This window comes from Aulostomus chinensis, chromosome 14, assembly GCF_037954235.1.
Source record: "Aulostomus chinensis isolate RoL2024-O1b breed Wild chromosome 14, RoL_Achi_v1.0, whole genome shotgun sequence".
Classification (NCBI taxonomy): domain Eukaryota; kingdom Metazoa; phylum Chordata; class Actinopteri; order Syngnathiformes; family Aulostomidae; genus Aulostomus; species Aulostomus chinensis.
Genome location: NC_141333.1, coordinates 13620745 through 13639247, shown reverse-complemented (window position 1 = coordinate 13639247; position 18503 = coordinate 13620745). Strand labels below are relative to the sequence as shown.

Below are 18503 nucleotides of genomic sequence, written 5' to 3'. Positions count from 1 at the left end.
TTTGATTAAGCCACATGGCTCTAGTGGGAGGGCTCCAGTCCATTCATAGCCATTTTGGGTGCATCTGCACAGCCTCAACCCCGAGGCTGATTTAGAACCACTCAGCAGTAACAAGAGCAGCGTCTCTCTATCATCATCACACAAGTCCAGAGTGCACTGATTAATCCTTAACAGCACACACAGACACAGGCAGGCTAAATGCCACAGGGAGCACACACACAAACAGAATCACACATGCCCAGATTGAATCTTTACTTCCCTTGTTTCTGTCTCTCATTGTGCCCAGAGCACAATGCAGCCTGCGTTGGCAAAGAGCCAGCCCCTCTCATATCCATTAGGTGCTGCAGACAGAGTTAGAGTGCTGATGGATCCTTCAGTGGCCCCAGCTCCACTCTCCCCAGGGAGAGAAGGAGAGCTTGGTCTCAGTCAGCCACACAGATGCACCCTTGGAAGGAGTGTAGGTGCATCTGGAGATTTTTGAATTCAGCATAAAACAAAATGGTTACATTGAACTTGAACACAGATGTTCAAACAGTTAACATCCTCAGCCCCTTAAAAGCCTTTGGCAAATCCATCATTACAAGCATATGTTGTTTGACCAAACACTGTTTAAACTCAGAAAGGTTCATTTTTAAAGTCTTGTCAAGATTTCCAAAGAAATATTTGCAGAATGACAGAATAAAAAGTAGTAGAATATTTAAAGCTACAGTATATTGGACTCGCATGTAAGAGTGGAAAATGTTTCGTCGAGGAATGATTTACTCGAGGAAAGATTCAGAGTTACTGGCAGCATGAGTGTTGAAGTTTGGTTGCTTTATTATAGACGCCTGGAATGGCCATTGAAAAAGTGTATATATATATATATTTTGTGGACGTAGGGAGAGAAAAAAATAGATTTTTTTGTGGCCACAAGATATAACTTGTTCTCTCAATCATTTTGAAACCACAAGTTAGATAAATGTTTATTTTCACTAACTGTTCTCTGAATTTAATTATTCTAACACCATTGAATAAAACTCATCATCGTGCGTCGGCACAATATGGATCCTTCAGGACAATGTTGAAGAGATGCCAGTTTTTGTTTTTCAACTTAAGCGTTTTTATTATGTTCACAGAGCTGATCCATGGGCCCTACAGGCCCTCCAAAACCATTAAAACCTTTATGGAGCCAGAGTTGTTTGGTTTGTGAAACCCTGACTGACTTCTCTTTGGCCTCTTGCCTATTTTTACCCTTTTTTCCTGAGTGTGTTGTTTGTTTTAGATTATAACGTCAAAACTCATATTACCCCATTTACCTTGCAAGCAGCAGGCTGCATGGCTGTGTTTGTACAGTTAATCCATGACACATTTTTCTTTGATGTGTATTTAGATATTTTTATTAAATCATTTTTATACAGTTAACCTGGGAATTAGTGGGAATTGGTTCATGCATAGATGTATGACCAGCTGTCTTATTACAATTGTCTTATTCAAACAAAGTGTTCTTGAGGAAGACACTAAACCTGAAATTGCCCCTTAAGAATATAAATGGTCAAATTAACGTCCTTTGATTGTAAAAGTCATAAAATTGATGTGTGTCACTTACTTAAGAGATAGACATGAAAGTCTAAATACTGATTTCTCTTCGCAGCATTCTTCCGAGCTGCTGTCACTGCCATGTTAATGTATCATGTAATGTCATGTAAAAATATCCCGTTCAGTGTAAAAATGTAAATATGTCACCAAAGATATCTCCTTATATCCTTATATTCTTTATTCTCTATTTTTTTAAACTTTATTATATATTGTTTTTTTACTGTGAAACGGAGCACTGCAATCCAAAAATTTCCCACAAGGGATTAGTAAAGGATTTCTGATTTCTTATTTCTGATTTAAGGGTCCAGTCATAGCCTAGATAGAAGTTGCCCAAAGCCCTGACTCATTCGATGCAGGCATCCTTCTTTGTTGCTAACGTGGAATGCAACGAGTTGCCTTGTCTTCCTCCGTGTACTGCTGATGATGACATAGCTTGCTCCATCTGGGTTCACCTCTGTTTATGTAAGCATGAGTCATGTAGCGAGGGAAAGATGGGAGGGCTGAGACAGTTAGTTAGCGTTAGTGAGAAGAAGAGAGATTTTTTCCAGTGGTAGTTTGTTGACCTTCTATGTGTCACTGGGTCATTTACTTCCTGCCACATCATAGAGTCAGCTGGTGGTGTCTCAGCACTGACTGGTCGCTCTGCTTATACAGTCTTGTGTGAGTGTACCAGTCTTAAAAGGACCATTAAGACACATTTACTGTCTATGGTACAAACTAAGAGCATAACTCTCAAGATTTTCACACATCTCTTAGTGAGATTGCAAACACACTAAAACAACCTGGCCTTATAAAGGCAAAGTATTTGTATTTTGTTCCAGCTAATTGACACTCAGAATTGTGCTCCTCCTGCTGCCTGGGGTGGAGTTGTTGTGTGCTTCTTGGTGGGCACAGAAGACTGAATGAGTAGGCGTTGGGAGGAATTAGAGAGTGAGTAAGATGGCTTTTTTCAGTTCTGCTAACAAATGCCAAACAACTGTCAGTTAATTGTGTAGTTCCCTATTCTTCTGCGCCATGCACTCATGTGACAGGGTTTATTGTGTACTCTATCACTCTTTTTTTTTTAATTGTTCACATCAGAATAATAGGAATTATTACTGGCCACAACTTTCATATTTAACAGGACAGGTCTGAAATCTTGAACCTCAGACAACTAAGCGGCAAATCAGTGCAGGTATGAACACATTTAAGTAAAATTTAATCTGAGCTTATCCTCAACATCCTTTGTGATTAATTAGCTGAACATCTACTTGGTGTATAGGCCTATATTAATGATTGTGAAGTGGAATTAATTCATGTAAACCTAATGTTCTTGCCTGGATAAGGATTAAGTCGGATGAGGTTAGTAGGTGCAACAAGGCTGAGTGGTACCCCCTTAAAAACTTGTACTATAAGGAGCTTGTTGGTTGTTAATGTCTTCTCCTAAGCAGTTGAGGAGAGCCTCTGAGATGTAGCCCGGGTGTCTCCTCTCAACCTACAGTAGGCAGCTAAAGTGCCAGGATAAGCCTAGGCAAAGCAGACAACCCCCGGTCTTATCTGTGGAATGCTGGGCATCCTCACAGAGGATCTCCTTTGCAAGGAGGAAGCAGAATTATCTCAAAGCCTGTCTCCTTTGAATGCCCCTGGGGATCTTTCTCTCTTTTCTGTATCACTTTCAGATGTCTGCCTTTCTTTGCTTGGTTCCCCTATCTGCCTCTGTTGTTTTTCCCCAGCTCTTCGTCTGTATTACTGTACTCACACACAGAGACATGCTCATGGGTGAAATAATTTCATACACAAATATTGTAACTTTATGTTTGCGCTTTTGAGAAAAGTTGAGAGAGCAGCTGAGGGCTTAAAGTGACAAATTCAAACCAGACATAGCCTATGATGGACGATAATGATTATGCTGCCTTTTGTGGTCTCTGCAGTTTTGCATGCCTTGGTATTTTACAAGCTTGCATGCTTTTGGGACTGTGGTCAGCAAGCCTGGCAAAAGCTCCTGACTTAAATCCTTTTTTTATGTCTTAAATCTCAACTGTAAACTAAATGCTTTGCCCAAAATGATTCTAGAATTGCTCTGTTGAGATATATTATACATAATTTTGGGGAATTTCTAACAGTGTATGGTGATCTCTGTATCCTTTTCATATGTTTTGAACAGTTGAAATAACAAATTCCTCATTTGTTATTTCAACTGCTGTTGTTTTAACAGGTGAGATAACAAATTCTTAATTACTTTTTTTTTTTATAAATAAAGTAAATTAAACAAGTGCATTCTGTTTTTTTAAGCCTCAGGTCCTTTGGTGTATCGTGTTGATTCGCAGGACGATTTTTTATATATTATTTTCGAATCAGCAAAAACCACAATGTCCAGATATGGATGAAGCGATGGTATCTTCACCACAATTGCACAACTTGATATTGAAGGAATGTGATTGACAGAGGAAAAGTCCTCTTATTGAAGCCAGACAACTTATTTTTTTAAAAAGGCTGCTTAGACAGTCGGTGTGTAATAGTTTCAGTGAAAACAAATCCCATAATGGAGAAGTGGAGAAGTTTGTTTCATAATGCATGCACAAATCTGTGAAAGCCCCCTTTCCCTGAGCCTGCTTATTTTGGGGCATATCTTGGACTGTAACATTTCTTATTTTTTAGGTTGAGAAAATAAACTCTTCCTGCTTCAATGATAAAAGCGATAAACTGTAGGCCTCTGTGCTTACAGTACTCAACCCTGGATCAGGTTACCAAAGCAGTGTAGTCTGCCCACCATTCAATGATTTAAACCAGGCTGCTGTTTCCCAGTGGTGTCGAACAGTTTAGAGAGCATGCATTATTTATGTAAAGCCATGCCTGCTACATGATCCATCATTAGACCTAATGTGCTGCTGCCTATGTGGTTCACACTCAACGATAGATCGTTAATATTACAAATGACAATATAGAAATACACCAGTATGAAATTTTAATCGATCTCACTGACCAGGAGGAAACTCTTTAAGCCAAAATGGCAAAGATGTGAGACCTACACCAGTGGGAGGCAACAGTACACAAAACTGTGTCTGATCAACTAGAATGAAGACCATATTTGACAGAACCCATATAGTGGTAGCCCTTTGGGATACAGTCAGATGCTGCATTGAAAACACAGAACAATATTGTTTTATTGATCTCTTACACAAAATATGGCAGCATGCATGACTGACATGCTTGCCTGAGCAATGCATCAGCCGTATGTGAAACTCTCAATGAGGCATGTGAAAGATGGCTGGTGTACAAGCAGTGGAGTGTAGAATCAGAGTGAGAGCAGACGGAGAACAGGTACACTTGTCTGACTACATATTTAATTCTTTCGTATTGACCGTTGCAGCATCTGATTTGTTAATAAGCTACTAGATTTGATTGTATTTCCTAATAGTACAAGTAAACTTGCCTGCTTAGATGCTGCAAGGAGAAGTTGTTTTGGACTATACAGAAGCTATCATGTCAATTCCTTCAACACTGTAACTGAAAAGGAGTTACCTAGAACTAATTTGGTATTTTAGAAAGTTTATTTTATCTAAGTCACTGGTGGTGATTTTTTTTTCAGTTGTATTTTATTTTATTTTATAAAAATTGATTTACATCTGTAGCTGTGGCCAGGAGAGTGAGTCTATTTCCCCCGTGGAGTTTTTTTTTTCTTCTTTTCCATCCATCCATCTATTTTCTACCGGTTATCCTGTTAAGGGTCATGGAGGGCTGGAGCCTATCCCAGCAGCCTTCGGGTGAGAGGCGGGGTTCACCCATAACTGTAAATACATTTTATATTTTAGATTCCTCAAAGAAGACACCCTTTGCTGTGTTTCCAGTGCCGCAAACCCTTGGCCTTCTCTCGATGAGCTTCATGATGTGGCCACCTGAAATGGTTTTCACTTCACAGGGTTGCCTTGTCAGGGTTCATTTGTGGAATTTCTTGCCTTGCAAAACTTGCAAAAACTTTTAATGTGCCCCCAAATGCAGTTGCAAAAACCATCAGTTGCTACGTTGAAACTGACCCTGAGGACTGACCCAGGAAAGGAAGACCAAGAGTCACTTCAAAGACTTCATCCGAGTCATCAGCCTCAGAAATGGCAAGCTAACAGCACCTCAGATTAGAGGAGCGACCCAGATAAATGCCACAGAGAGTTCTGGTAGCAGACACATTGCTACATCAACTGTTCAGAGGAGACTGCGCCAATCAGGCCTTTATAGTCGAATAGCTGCTAAAAAAACACTACGAAGGAAAAGCAACAAGCAGAAGAGATTTATTTGGGCAAAGAAACACAAGGAATGGATATTAGACCAGTGGAAATCTGTGCTTTGGTCTGATGAGTCCAAATTTTGAGATCTTGGGTTATGCGATGCAGAAAAGGTATACGGATTGTCTTTACATGCATGGTCCCATCGTGAAGCATGCAGGAAGAGGTGTGATAGTGTGGGGGTGCTTTGCTGGTGACACTGTTGGGGATTTATTCAGAATTAAAGGCAAACTGAACCAGCAAGAGGTAAAGTGATGGAGTGCTGCGCCAGATGACCTGGCCTCCACAGTCACCTGACCTAAACCCAACCCAGATGGTTTGGGATGAGATGGACTGCAGAGTGAAGGCCAAAGGGCCCAAGCGCTCAGCATCTCTTGAAACTCCTTCAAGTCTATTGGAAAACCATTTCAGATGACGACCTCATGAAGCTCATGGAGAGAATGCAAAGCCATAATCAAAGCAAAAGGGGGGTGGGGGGGCTATTTGAAGAATCTAGAATATGAAACATGTTTTGAGTTATTCCCAAAAACATTTTTACGACATAGTTCCATATGTGTTCATTCATAGTTTTGATGCCTTCAGTGAGAATCTTCAATGCAAATAGTCATGAAAATAAAGAAAAAACATTAAATGAGGAGGCGTGTCCAAACTTTTGACTGGCAGTGTATGTGAAAAGTTCATATGTTCCCTCTGTCCAAGATGTAGCGTACTATATCAGTATTATCTATATCAGTCAGGCTCTAATTGAGTTGGTCTGTTGTGTGAAGAGCTGTTTACACTTTTTATTTCACCACCAAGTCTTCCATCATACTTGAGTCAAGGTGTCTTTTCTGCAAGAGTGAAAACCGTCATTATCACCATGTGTGGTTCACCTGCAGTTGCAGCGCAAAGGTTCACTCTCAAGAACAGTAATGTGATAATACTGCACCAAATGTGATCATCACTGAGGCAGATCTGAGCCCAGCAACGTACGTGCACATACGTGCTTTCTAGGGCAACAGGAATACACCTTTATAGTGTAATGTGTATTTGAAAATGATGGGGTTTTTTTTTTTGTAATCTGTCATGATTTTGTGGATTTAAAATAAAAAAGGATCCACTGTGCATCAGCAGTTTGCAACACTAAAACACCCCTGACTGTGAATGTCCTCAAATAAAACACTGGTATTTAAGTAGGGTTTTATGAAATCATTACAGTTGGCAGATAAACACAACCATTTTCTGCAGTCAGACAGCCCGAAATACACCTACAGATGCAGTTTTCCAACAATGAAATGAGTAATTGAAACCATGCTGTATCTTTCCACAAAAGTTGAACACTTTGAGCTGTATTTGTAATGGGAATATCGTCTGGCATAGTAACATTTAAGAGCTGCAAGCAACATCGCAGAAGCATTAGGTTCTCATATCATTTCTCACTTTCAAATTTGTGATGTGTGTGAATCATTCAATTTGCACATGGTAAATTGTGAGTATAAGGGATATTTTTGCCTTGGGGTGTTTTTGTCCTACTTAGAGTCTTCTCAGAAAGAAAGAGGTCAAGGTAAGTAAAGCCTGATACACAGGCCTCAAAGATAATCTGCAGCTTATTTAGAAGGTCTGTGTTCTATTAAACTATTACAGTGACTTGTATTGGCTTTTTCATTGGCTAGTTCTCTTTCACAGAGACACACCTCTGTAGAGGAGTTGCTTACATTCAGAATTGGAGTTTTTTTTTTTTTTTGTCCAACCACAAGGATGTGCTTCCACGTGGTTTGAGACTTTTTCCGTAAATCCACCAGTTTGTTTGTATTTTCAACAACCTGCTCAGAGGCGCAGTGACACATTACCTTGGCTTTTACTAAACTTGAATCTTTTTTTGAGACTGTGAACTATTTCAAATGCCCTACGTTGTTTCTCTTGTCATTAGGGTTTGGCAGCGCTTTTCTTTTGTTATGTTGGTGATACAATCTTATAGGCAGGGAGAGTAGGATTGTGTTGGTGGGGGTTGCATGTGCATAGCACACAAGTAAAATGCAAGTAAGAATCACTTTGTTATAGTCTTAAAGAAACATGGAAATAAGGATGTAATACCTTGTCAAAGAGGTTGTGTGATTGATAAGCTAGCAAGTGGGATTACATTAAAACTAACAGGATTTTCACTGAAATTGTAGAGGAACCAAGATGAGCCAAGGAAGAGTCCTTTTCGTTCTTAGCAAAATTAGAATGACTAATGTAAATATGGTACAGTGGGTGATAGTTGGCATGAGTGTCAGTCTTTACTCCTTCATCCTTGATATTTAACCTGTAAACATCTTTCTTTGACTCTCTTTATCATGTTCCAGGCTGTTCATGGAAAATTATCCCGTGCATCATCAGTTGGGATGCGTAAATATGACACATCAATCTGTCATTTTCAGGTGCTGTGTGGTGAGAGGAAGGCAGTAGGTGCGGCATGCTGAGGCAACTCCCCCTGACTCAGGATGAGTGTCAGAGATGGTGGTGCCGCTGTGGCAACGAATGCAGGTGGAGGAGGAGGAGGGCCAGCTAGCCTGAACGATCACAACAGTCGATTGTACCTGCTCCAGATTTACCCACGGCTGGCTGCAGAGTCATCTACCTGCTGCAATCTCAGGTGGGTGTTGTTCACCTATGATGCTACTGATGTATTTGGAAGAACTTATTTATTGCCAACACAATACTCCTTTTCAGGGGAACCTCTTTAATTCAAAATTGATGAAAATACTGTTTGTTTGTGTGTTTGCTCTTTTCAACGCATCAGAGTGCAAAAGGATGCAACGGCAGCCTCTGTGATCTCGGAGGCTGCTTCGGCACTGGGGCTGGACCCTGGCCGCCTTTATGTGTTGGCAGAGGTGAAGGAATGTGGTGGGGAAGAGTGGGTACTTGAGGCCGGAGACCTGCCGGTACAGAGATTTCTGTTGTGGCCTCGGAAAGCCCAGGAGCAACACCCTCAGAGCCTTGGCTTTTACTTCTTACTACAGGTAGAGTTGACAGCTCAGGAGTCAGAATGTTGCGGTAGGAAACAACTGTCTATTGCACTTCCCTGTCACTTATAGACAAACTAGCCTCAACAAGTTACATATTAAGAACAATGACAGGTAAAGTAGACCCACGCAAAATTTCCAATCTCAGTTCACCTTTGAGATTATCAAAGCATGCAGGAACAAATTGGGTCTTTCCTTCACAATTGTAACTGGTTTTAAATACTTTGGTTTGACAGTGCTTTATTCATGTTTTACTTTGTCAGATTCAGCAACAAACATTCAGCTCATCATAGCTTTTCATCCTTTTCCTAATGCAGGAGAGGAACCATGATGGCTCTATCCATTATGTCCACCTCCCAGCCCTGTCTAAAGAACAAGAGGCACAGCGGCTTGCTGCCAGGGGCTTCCTTCCTCCTCCAATGGATGACTTTGCAGACCTTTGCAACCTCCCCAATCTTAATGAGGATAGCATACTAAGCAATCTCCGTACACGCTTCTACAAGAAAAAGATCTACACCTATGCAGGCAGCATTCTTATTGCCATCAACCCTTTCAAGTTCCTGCCCATCTACAACCCCAAATATGTCAAGATGTATGAGAACCACCAACTGGGCAAACTAGAGCCTCATATCTTTGCAATTGCGGATGTGGCTTACTATGCCATGCTCAGGAAGAAGGTCAACCAGTGCATCGTCATCTCTGGAGAGAGCGGCTCAGGCAAGACGCAAAGTACTAATTTCCTGATCCACTGTTTGACTGCTCTGAGCCAGAAGGGCTATGCCAGTGGTGTGGAGAGGACCATACTGGGGGCTGGACCAGTCCTGGAGGTAAGGCATGACTGTTAATGACAGCAGGTTTAGATATTACTATGTAATTCTGCCTGCCACTTTCCCACTGGCCATTTGAATGACAACCAACATTTTTTGAGGTACTTCCCCCTGAAATTATGTGTATCAGAATCAGAATACTCTATTCATCCACTGGGGAAATTCTGTTCGTAACAGTGCTCCACTCAACAACAATAAACAGGGAATGGAAGAGAACAAGGCTATGCACATTGTGCACATAGTGACAGAAAAGACTATATACAAAGTGCAAAAGAGCAGTGTGCAACAATAACTAAGTACAATAACTGGGTCATTTACACGAGTTAACTCGAAGACAGTGCAGTGAGTATGGATGGTTGACGGTGCAATCACAGAGATGTATTGTACAATTTTATTGGCACTGGGAGAAAGGACCTTCTGTGGCGCTCAGTTTTTGAGGTGGGGGGTCTGAGTCTGTTGGTCCGTGTACTCCTGCGTTGGACCAGGAGCTGATGGAGGGGGAGGATAATGTTGTAGTTTCAGAAGCATCCGTCTTCCCATCACTGTCTGTAAGGAGTCCAGTTTCACCCCCACTACATCACCAGCTTTGCGGATGAGTCTATTGAGTCTGTTTGCATCTGCAGCCCTCAGTCTGCTGCCCCAGCCCACCACAGCAAACTGAATCACACTAGAAACCACAGACTCATAGAACATCCTCAGCATCGTCCTGCAGATGTTGAAGGACCTGAGCCTCCTCAGGAAGTAGGGGCAGCTCTGTCCTCTCTTATTAAGGGCTTCAGTGTTCTGAGGCCAGTCCAGTTTTTTGTCTATGTGGACTCCAAGATATTTATAGTCCTCCACAGTGTCCACGTTGACCCCCTGGATGGAAACAGGGGTCACAGTAGACTTGGTCCTCCTCAGGTCCACCACCGGTTCCTTAGACTTTGCCACATTGAGCTGCAGATGGTTCAGCTCACACCATGAGTCCTCCACCACAGCCCAGTACTCGGTCTCCTCACCCCTGCTGATAGATCCAGCTATGCCCGAGTCATCAGAGAACTTCTGAAGGAGGCAGGACTCTGACCGATAGCTAAAGTCCATGGTGTAAAGGGTGAACAGGAAGTGAGAGAGAACTGTTCCCTGAGGTACCCCAGTGTTACTGACCACTCTGTCTGACACACAGCTCTGCAGGCGCACATACTGTGGTCTGCCAGTCAGTTAGTCAATAATCCAGTACACGATGGGCTTCAACCTGCATCTCCATCAGATTCTCACCCAGCAGAGCTGGCCTGATGTTGTCAAAGGCGCTGGAGAGATAAAAAAACATGATCCTCACAGAATTGGCTGGCTGGTCCAGGTGAGTGTAGACTCAGTTCAGCAGGTAGATGATGGCGTCATCTTCTCCCAGGTGGGGCTGGTAGGTATGGTATATGTAACTAGCACTGTGGCTCTTGTATCAAGTTAGTTACCTGCTGTAGTTTGAGGTGGTTAAAGTGTGTGTGTCAAATGTGTAGGAGGCATGAAAAATGGTAAATGTGAGCAAAGCAGGTGAAACAGTCAGTTCCCCATCAGACAGAAGCTGCTAGTCTGTTTGTCTCATTAGTTGTGTAGAGCTTTTCAGAAATGATAAGTTATATTGTAGCTATTCATGCTTATCATTCAGTCATGGTCAGTCTCAGGCTCCGGCCATATGTGAAATGTATTCTTCATTTCAGATCATATCAAAAGATGCTTCCTCATCAGAGAGTCCTTATGTCACTCTGGTATGTGAATACACACGCAGGCTAAAAATCTAAAATGTGCAGTTACACAGAGTTATGTTTTGAGATCTTTTTTTATGGGGCACAAATTGTGTCAAGGTTCGTGGTTATGAATTATTTTAAAAATCCCATGAAAAGCATGAAATAGAAGACGCCAAATGTCTTTTCAGGCTGCAGCTCCATTGCTCTTGCATGCGTGGGCTGAGCTAATGGGGCACTTGGTCATTCTCTGCGGGGTTAAACACTTTAACATGAAGACTATCCACAAAGAACAAAACAAGATGGGTATGCCCTTTGTTAACTGTTTGCATGGGCCTTTTAAAATTGCTTTGGGAATCAAATGACAGGATAGGACAGTTTCCTTAATTCTTTATCTGCTTTCGAACAAATAGTTATGTTTCTAATGGTGGCAGAGGGGAAGTGAATCACTGCAGAATTAGCAAAATCACACTACATCAACATCAGCCCTCAGTTATCATGGCATTCTGATTGAAAATGCACATTTTCTGTGTCTGTTATTTGTCTTGGCATTTTAGAAGAATCAGCTGTTAGGATTCAAATGTAAGAAAAAAAAAAACAAGAATTACCATTGCTGTTGTACAAACATACATGAAAGGGTATGCAGTCATTGAGGTAGCTTTCTAGAAATGGTTGCAACATGAGGGACAGGCTGCACACGGTATTGTCTTTCCAGTTTTATCTACGTGGCTTGGAAAAGAGTTGACTTCATTTGCTGTAGTTTTCGTCCCTGTAATAAGAAACGGGGTCTCCTCCACTTTCACATATGGAAGAATTTACCTCCGGTCAGACCTCAAGCAGGGTTATTATTGTGAAGTAATTTTCAGTAGTTTCAACCCTCCCACACTCATACTCTCTCTCATAAGCAATAGTTCATTGTTCGCATCACCTACTTCTGGACTCAACAGTTTAGCCTCAATCAGAGGGAGGGTAACCCCATTTTTAAGTATACTTTCCACACTATGAGCTATTATACACACTATTATAGTGCGTAGGTGTTTGCAGAGCTGAAAGTGTGTGGCGGTGGGTCAAATCAGGTTGTGTGAATATTTACCGTGAGTGACGTGGATATGTTTGTCATATGAGAAAAAGAGAAGGAGTTCATTTAAAAATATGTGATGGAGACTGCTGATGCATATCTAACTGGAAAGCCCCCAATTCTGCACATTTACCTGAATACCTCATTAGTAAAATCCCTCTACTTGGTCTCACTTTAATAGCCTTCCTTGATGTGGTCATCTAAAGGCTCTTACTGCTGATCTGGAAGTAAATCTCTACATATTTTCCTGTTTTATTTCACAGTAATACGGCTAAAAATAGTCCTTTGGCACGAAAAGCCTTAAGTGGAATGTGGTTTATTGAAATTACAAAACTCTCTCCCAATTCTAGAGTTTGGTGAGAATTCTGAACAGGCAATTGGTTGAGCATTAATGCCAAGAATACAAAATGGGCAGCTAAAGTATGTGTCCATCCATCTTTTGCCTTCTTTTTCCCAAGACCCTCCGACTCGACACTTGAGCCTTCACTCATAAAAATGCTGGGCTTAAGATGCAGCTGAATAAATGCAGCTTTGGTCCCTTGATTTCTGTCAGTCTGTCATAGTCTGACAGAGAGAAAGGGGGAAAGGCAAAGGAGAGATTTTTTCCCTTCCATCAGCAGTGTTCTGGTCCCACTGGCCACTCTGCTGTTGTCTCCTGTAACACAGTTCGTGTTAGTCTCATACAGAGCTGTGGTTGCAGAGGGAGACAGGGAGACGGGATGTGTCTTTGCAGGCCTGGTCAGTGGAGGAAGCAAAGATTGGATTGCATCTGGGACCAGTCAGTCAATCATCCTGGCTATTGGAACAACCTTTATCCTTGAACAACCTTGTATCTAAACTTGCATTTTACTTTGCACAGCATAAGGGGGGATTCTTACTTTTCTGCACACGATTTTGTGCTTCCCGGTCAGTGAATGTGGAAAAGTTCTGTTTTAACAGCTCCTGCCAGCAAGCTCATAAGATGGCTGACATGAAGTTAAAGCTGTTTTGCACAGGAAGCAATAACTCCTCCTAAATTATGTTCCCTGCCGTTTCTCTCCACAAATTGTCTTACTTTTTGGTGTGCCTTCCTGTGACAAGTTCATCAAGGTATTATCCAGTACATGGGGTGGAGACTGCTATTTTTAGATACATCCACTTAATGACACGTTTGTTAAGTTGTTTTTTTTTTCCTCTCTTTACTTCGGTTGCCATGGATGCTGATCAGGTTACAGTGGTGGGAAATGCAAAAAGCATGTTCATTCTGTTTCTGTATCCTCTAGCAATGGGGGAGGTCCTCAGGTCTGGGTCACATTTTGAAGAGGTGAGATCATCATTTGTGGTGTTGGACTGTGGCTGTGTTAAAAACAGATTGAATGGGCCCCAACTTGAAACTGCTTCAAAAAGCATCTGTTTTGTTCTATTACTTTACATTATATTGTGCACATTGATCATATTGGATTTCGTAGTACAGTCCAGAAACAATATAACTGGTCTTTGCCCTGAAAATGCAGTTGGCACAGTCCTCACCTTCAGCAGCCTGAGCAAACACAGTTTCTAACTTCCTGAACAGCTCACCTGCTTTACACGAGTCTTTTATTTGTGAACTGGTCCAACTGGTCGATCCTCGCGTGTGTGTGTGTGTGTGTGTGTGTGTGTGTGTGTGTGTGTGTGTGTGTGTGTGTGTGTGTGTGTGTGTGTGTGTGTGTGTGTGTGTGTGTGAGTGAGTGAGTGAGTGTGTGTGTGTGTGTTTGTATCTGCTTTCCTTGGCCAGGCTTTGAAGCACTTTTAGTCATCATGTCAGCAGGGCTCTCCTCTGTTGAATGAATTGGCTGCCTGATGGCTGACAATATACTTGAGTTGTACGTCAATAGTCAAGGTCAAGTTCTGCTTGCTGAAGTGTCTTCATTGCAAAACTGTTGAATTAATATTTCCCTGATCATTTCTTATTAACTGGTCTGAGGTAGAGACAGTTCTTTAAATGCTTAACATTGCTGATGAAGCAAACTCTGACATACGACACATATTCAAAAAATTATTTTGCCTTCATGGCCTAAAACGAAACAAGGCATGCTTGTTTGGAGGGATCACTAAGTTTACAGCCTTCGTTTATATCTCCTAGCTGTTACACTATTGGTAATAAATCTCCTTTGTTCGCTCCCCACAATCTTGACCATGCCGCCCTGTCTCATAACTGCAGACAGGAAGTTCCTATCATCCGGAACCCTCTTTAACAGGAAGCAGCTATAACATGGGAAATAACTGCAGTAGTTCAATCTGCTCTCAGCCCAGAGTCTTGGGGGCGTGGATAGACCCAAGTATTGTATTGTACTGCTCAGGAAGTGCAGAAGAGAAGCTGGCCATTCTGTTTGCAAATCCATTGTTTATCTCTTACTGTATGTGTTGCTCAACCTTTATTCCTTGGCTATATTTGGTCAGGCTGGGTGGCATTGTGTATTAATACGGAAAAGCTGGCATTGCTGAGTTTAGGTTTTTGCATTATTCACATGTTTCATTCATAAACATATACTGTTCATATAAAGGGCTTGCAATATCCTGAATCATACTGAAGAGTAGAGCACGCTGTTACAGGACAAATATTGCTTACATGTAGCAGTATGGTGCAGGCTACATCAGGGTCTATTCATGGTACTGTGACCACACCACAAGCTGGGGATTGATGTGGTAGTCATCTAGACATGGGTGGAGCTGCTTGAAATATCTCCAATCTGGTAAAACACCAGACCACATGAGGAGCTGAGCTGGTACTTGAAAACTTTATCCAAACTCTTCTAAACTATACCTCTGACATACTGTATATCAAGTCTTTCTGCTTGCATTGTCTAGCCTCTTATTACTTTATGCCAGTCAATGGAGGGATGTCTGGCTATGCTAGTCTGCCATAGCCAGACATCCCTCCACGGCATAGTGCCAGTACAGGAAAAAGGTCTGTTTCAACTAGTTATCATTCTGCTATAGTTGGAAAAAAAACACTCTAGCTTGGTTCTATGTCTGCAAGTCAACCATAATCTGTCTGAGCAGTACTGAACCCAGAATGCAGCATCTGTTGCAACATAAGGATGGGGGTAAACCATCTTCTATTTGAGAAAGTCATTTATGTACTCGTATTACAACTAGTCACTACATTAACCCAACAGACTGTAGATTGTGTAGAGTGTGTAGATTGCTATTAGCTAGTTAGCTCTGAGGATTTTTCTTGTTGTTGTTGTATCTGTTGTTTCACTCAATCAGGCGGACTTTAAAAACAGCAGCAGGCAAAAAGTGGAAGGGGTCAGCTGGTCAAGCTTGTGCTCCTACGACATCATCACAATGAAAGGATGTTTAGAGGGCTCACGATATCATCTTTTTTCTTCTATGGTGAATTCTTCTTTCCTGTTGACGCTTGATACATGCATTACCCACAATGCAGCTTCACTTTATTTACTTGCTTTCCCAGATTTCATTATGTGCAATCAGCCACTGCCAGCTAATCCAACCTCAAGCACAGATGAGAAATAGGATAAAAGTCTGGTATCCTCCCGTTGTAGCTCCACAAACACAAATTTTATTTATTTTTCAGTGATGTTGCCAGAAGTGATGTTACTTAGAGCAGTCGATTAGTCTTCACACACCTCCCCCTGGGGCCACTAAAGGATTTTTATATTCAATTTGCAGTTGTATTCTTCAAGACCTCTTTTGACCTCTGAAGTGGAAACATCCTTCAGATATTTGCATACAGTTACATGATCAATAGTGCCATTGTTAAAAGTTGGCTAATGCTCAGTTGTGAAGTCAGTTTTCAGTTGTGACACACCACCCATGATCCTACCCACGATGTTGAGAAGATTCCTGTGTGGTCTATCATGTTCAGATGATGATAGCCGAAGTATACATTTAACCCTTGATCGACAAAGAAAATCTGTGTTCTGGTCTCCTCAAAACTTAGCCTAAACAGTCATCTGTACAGTATATATAAGTCTCTTTAACTTTGTTCAGCTTACAACAACTCTTCCTATTTATATTAGGTGAAATCCCTTCGATACACTGTCTATCACTTTGCAGGTATTTCCAAAATTGAAACTGTAGCAGAAGATTTGCTGTCAGAAGTCTGTCTGATGTGTGCTTTAGCTTGCCAAAATTGCTCCCTTTCCTCAGGTGTAACATTTGTTTTGCACATTTTGGCAAACTATAGCAGACATTATCTATCATTCATCTCATGGAGCAATATGGAACAGTCAAACAAGAGGTCTTGTCTGCCTTTCAATGATAGCGACCATCTATTTCTATCAACAATTACATACTGAACAAGTTACGGTACTTTCTTTTCCCCAACCACAATTTCCACTATTCTGTCACATGCTGCCACACAGTTTAGTTAGTTTTCCATCTGTAAATGATTTACTGCTGTGTTGCAGTTCTGTGATAACTGACTTAACATTCTCTCATGCAGGCTTAGTTTGTCAAACTTCATGGCTTTTTCCTTATTAACAGATTGGTTACTCAAATATTCAAAATAATTAGCGCTACATGTGTATTAGAATTCATATTGGTGTTGACTGATGGAGGTTGATTTTTTTTTAGCAGCTTATCTGTATCAGTTCAAAGACAAAAACTGGGATGATGTTTATGTATATGTTGTTTAAACGGAGCAGGTGATGACAAACTTACTTGGGAAATATTTATAGGCTTTTTCAAATGCTTTGGAAACAAAGAATCTGAAAGTGTCAAGTTTTTCTTTTACTTTTTACTTCTTTTACTTTACTTACTTTCAGTATGTAGAAAACGTGACAATTATATAAATTTGTTTTCCTACACATTATATCACCAATCATAAATAAAATCTTGCTGCCTAAAATTTAATGTCAGTACATCACTAAAAACATTTTTATGTTCAGAATCGGTGAAACAACTCATCACCGATTTGGTGAAGCAACTTTGCATTTTAGAAACTGGAAAGAAAACACGTTTTACATTTTTATTGCTAAAGTTTAAGATTAATAATGGTCGACAGAAAAGATAAGCAAATAGTAAGTCATTGAAATTTTCATACAAATCATCCGGAGTTGAAATTGACATCCAAAAGATTCATGCCATTTTGTTCAAATCGAGAATTTAAGTTCATATGAAGCTAACTGATAAAGTATAAGTGCAATCAGCTCATCATCCTCCAATATTGAATTGAAGCATCAGCTTCTTGCAGCTCTGTTGACGCCTGTATTGTACCTCAAAGAATCAATTCTTTGTTAGCAATTTCGTTGAGTTAAGCTTAGGGGTTTATGTGTGGTTGCTGTGATAAAGTGACGGCTTGAAGCAAGGCCAAGTATAGTGGGGGAACTGTGTAGAGGCGCGGCTGCATTCAATCACTGCCAGCATCATATGATCACATCTCAACAAAGAGTTTTTAACACTTTGAACAACAACAAACAGTCATTATTTGATCAAAATGTTATTGGGTTTTGCCTCAAGATTGCTGCTACCAGTGACTATAGAGTTAATCGTATGCTGTTTGATTCTACACTTCATCCACTTAAAGAGTATATCACTTTAAATTGGGCTTAAAGAAAGTGGAAGTGAGCATGTCCATATAGAGGTTTGATGGCTCCTTTGTGAATGTGGGAACTATCTGTGGCAGTTGGACTTCGTAGAGTTCTTTTGTGAGCGTATCCAAGCTGTAGAGTGGTGTCGATGTCGGGGCTTGGCAGCGCTCGTGGAAACGTTTAACTGAAGCTCTATTGCCTTGCAAAACTTTAAAAGATGCATCAGTGTTATATCAGTAATTCCTCATACCCATGCATCTCCTGTAACTGCCTCTTTCCTCTTTGAATCTTGCATTTGAGTACAATCATTTTCAGTGACCGTGGATGGTTTTGCCTGAGGACTTCTAATTTGTTAATCCCATGAGCATCAAATGTTTTAAGCAGCATCACACTGTTTTCTTTCAACATATATTTGTTTTCTTATGAAATGCAAGTTTAAAGTTGAAATAACTTTTAATGCCTTTTCAAAGTAAAGTATATATAATTTCAGTTTTCTTTTGTCTTTCCCTGTTGCTTGTTGATGACAAAACAAAAAAAAACCAACCCCAA

General features: G+C 40.9%; 1 protein-coding gene across 6 annotated transcripts in view; it reads left to right on the top strand.

Moving 5' to 3' along the window:
* myo9bl (myosin IXb-like) overlaps nt 1–18503 on the top strand; it is a 57938-nt gene that overhangs the window by 14603 nt on the left and 24832 nt on the right. For all 6 annotated transcript variants that reach the window (XM_086223279.1, XM_086223276.1, XM_086223278.1 and 3 more), the window contains exons 2-4: nt 8231–8445; nt 8593–8812; nt 9133–9642. In XM_086223279.1, coding sequence (XP_086079405.1) covers nt 8294–8445; nt 8593–8812; nt 9133–9642 — 882 coding nt within the window. In that variant the 5' untranslated portion in view covers nt 8231–8293. The remainder of the gene's footprint in view (nt 1–8230; nt 8446–8592; nt 8813–9132; nt 9643–18503) is intronic.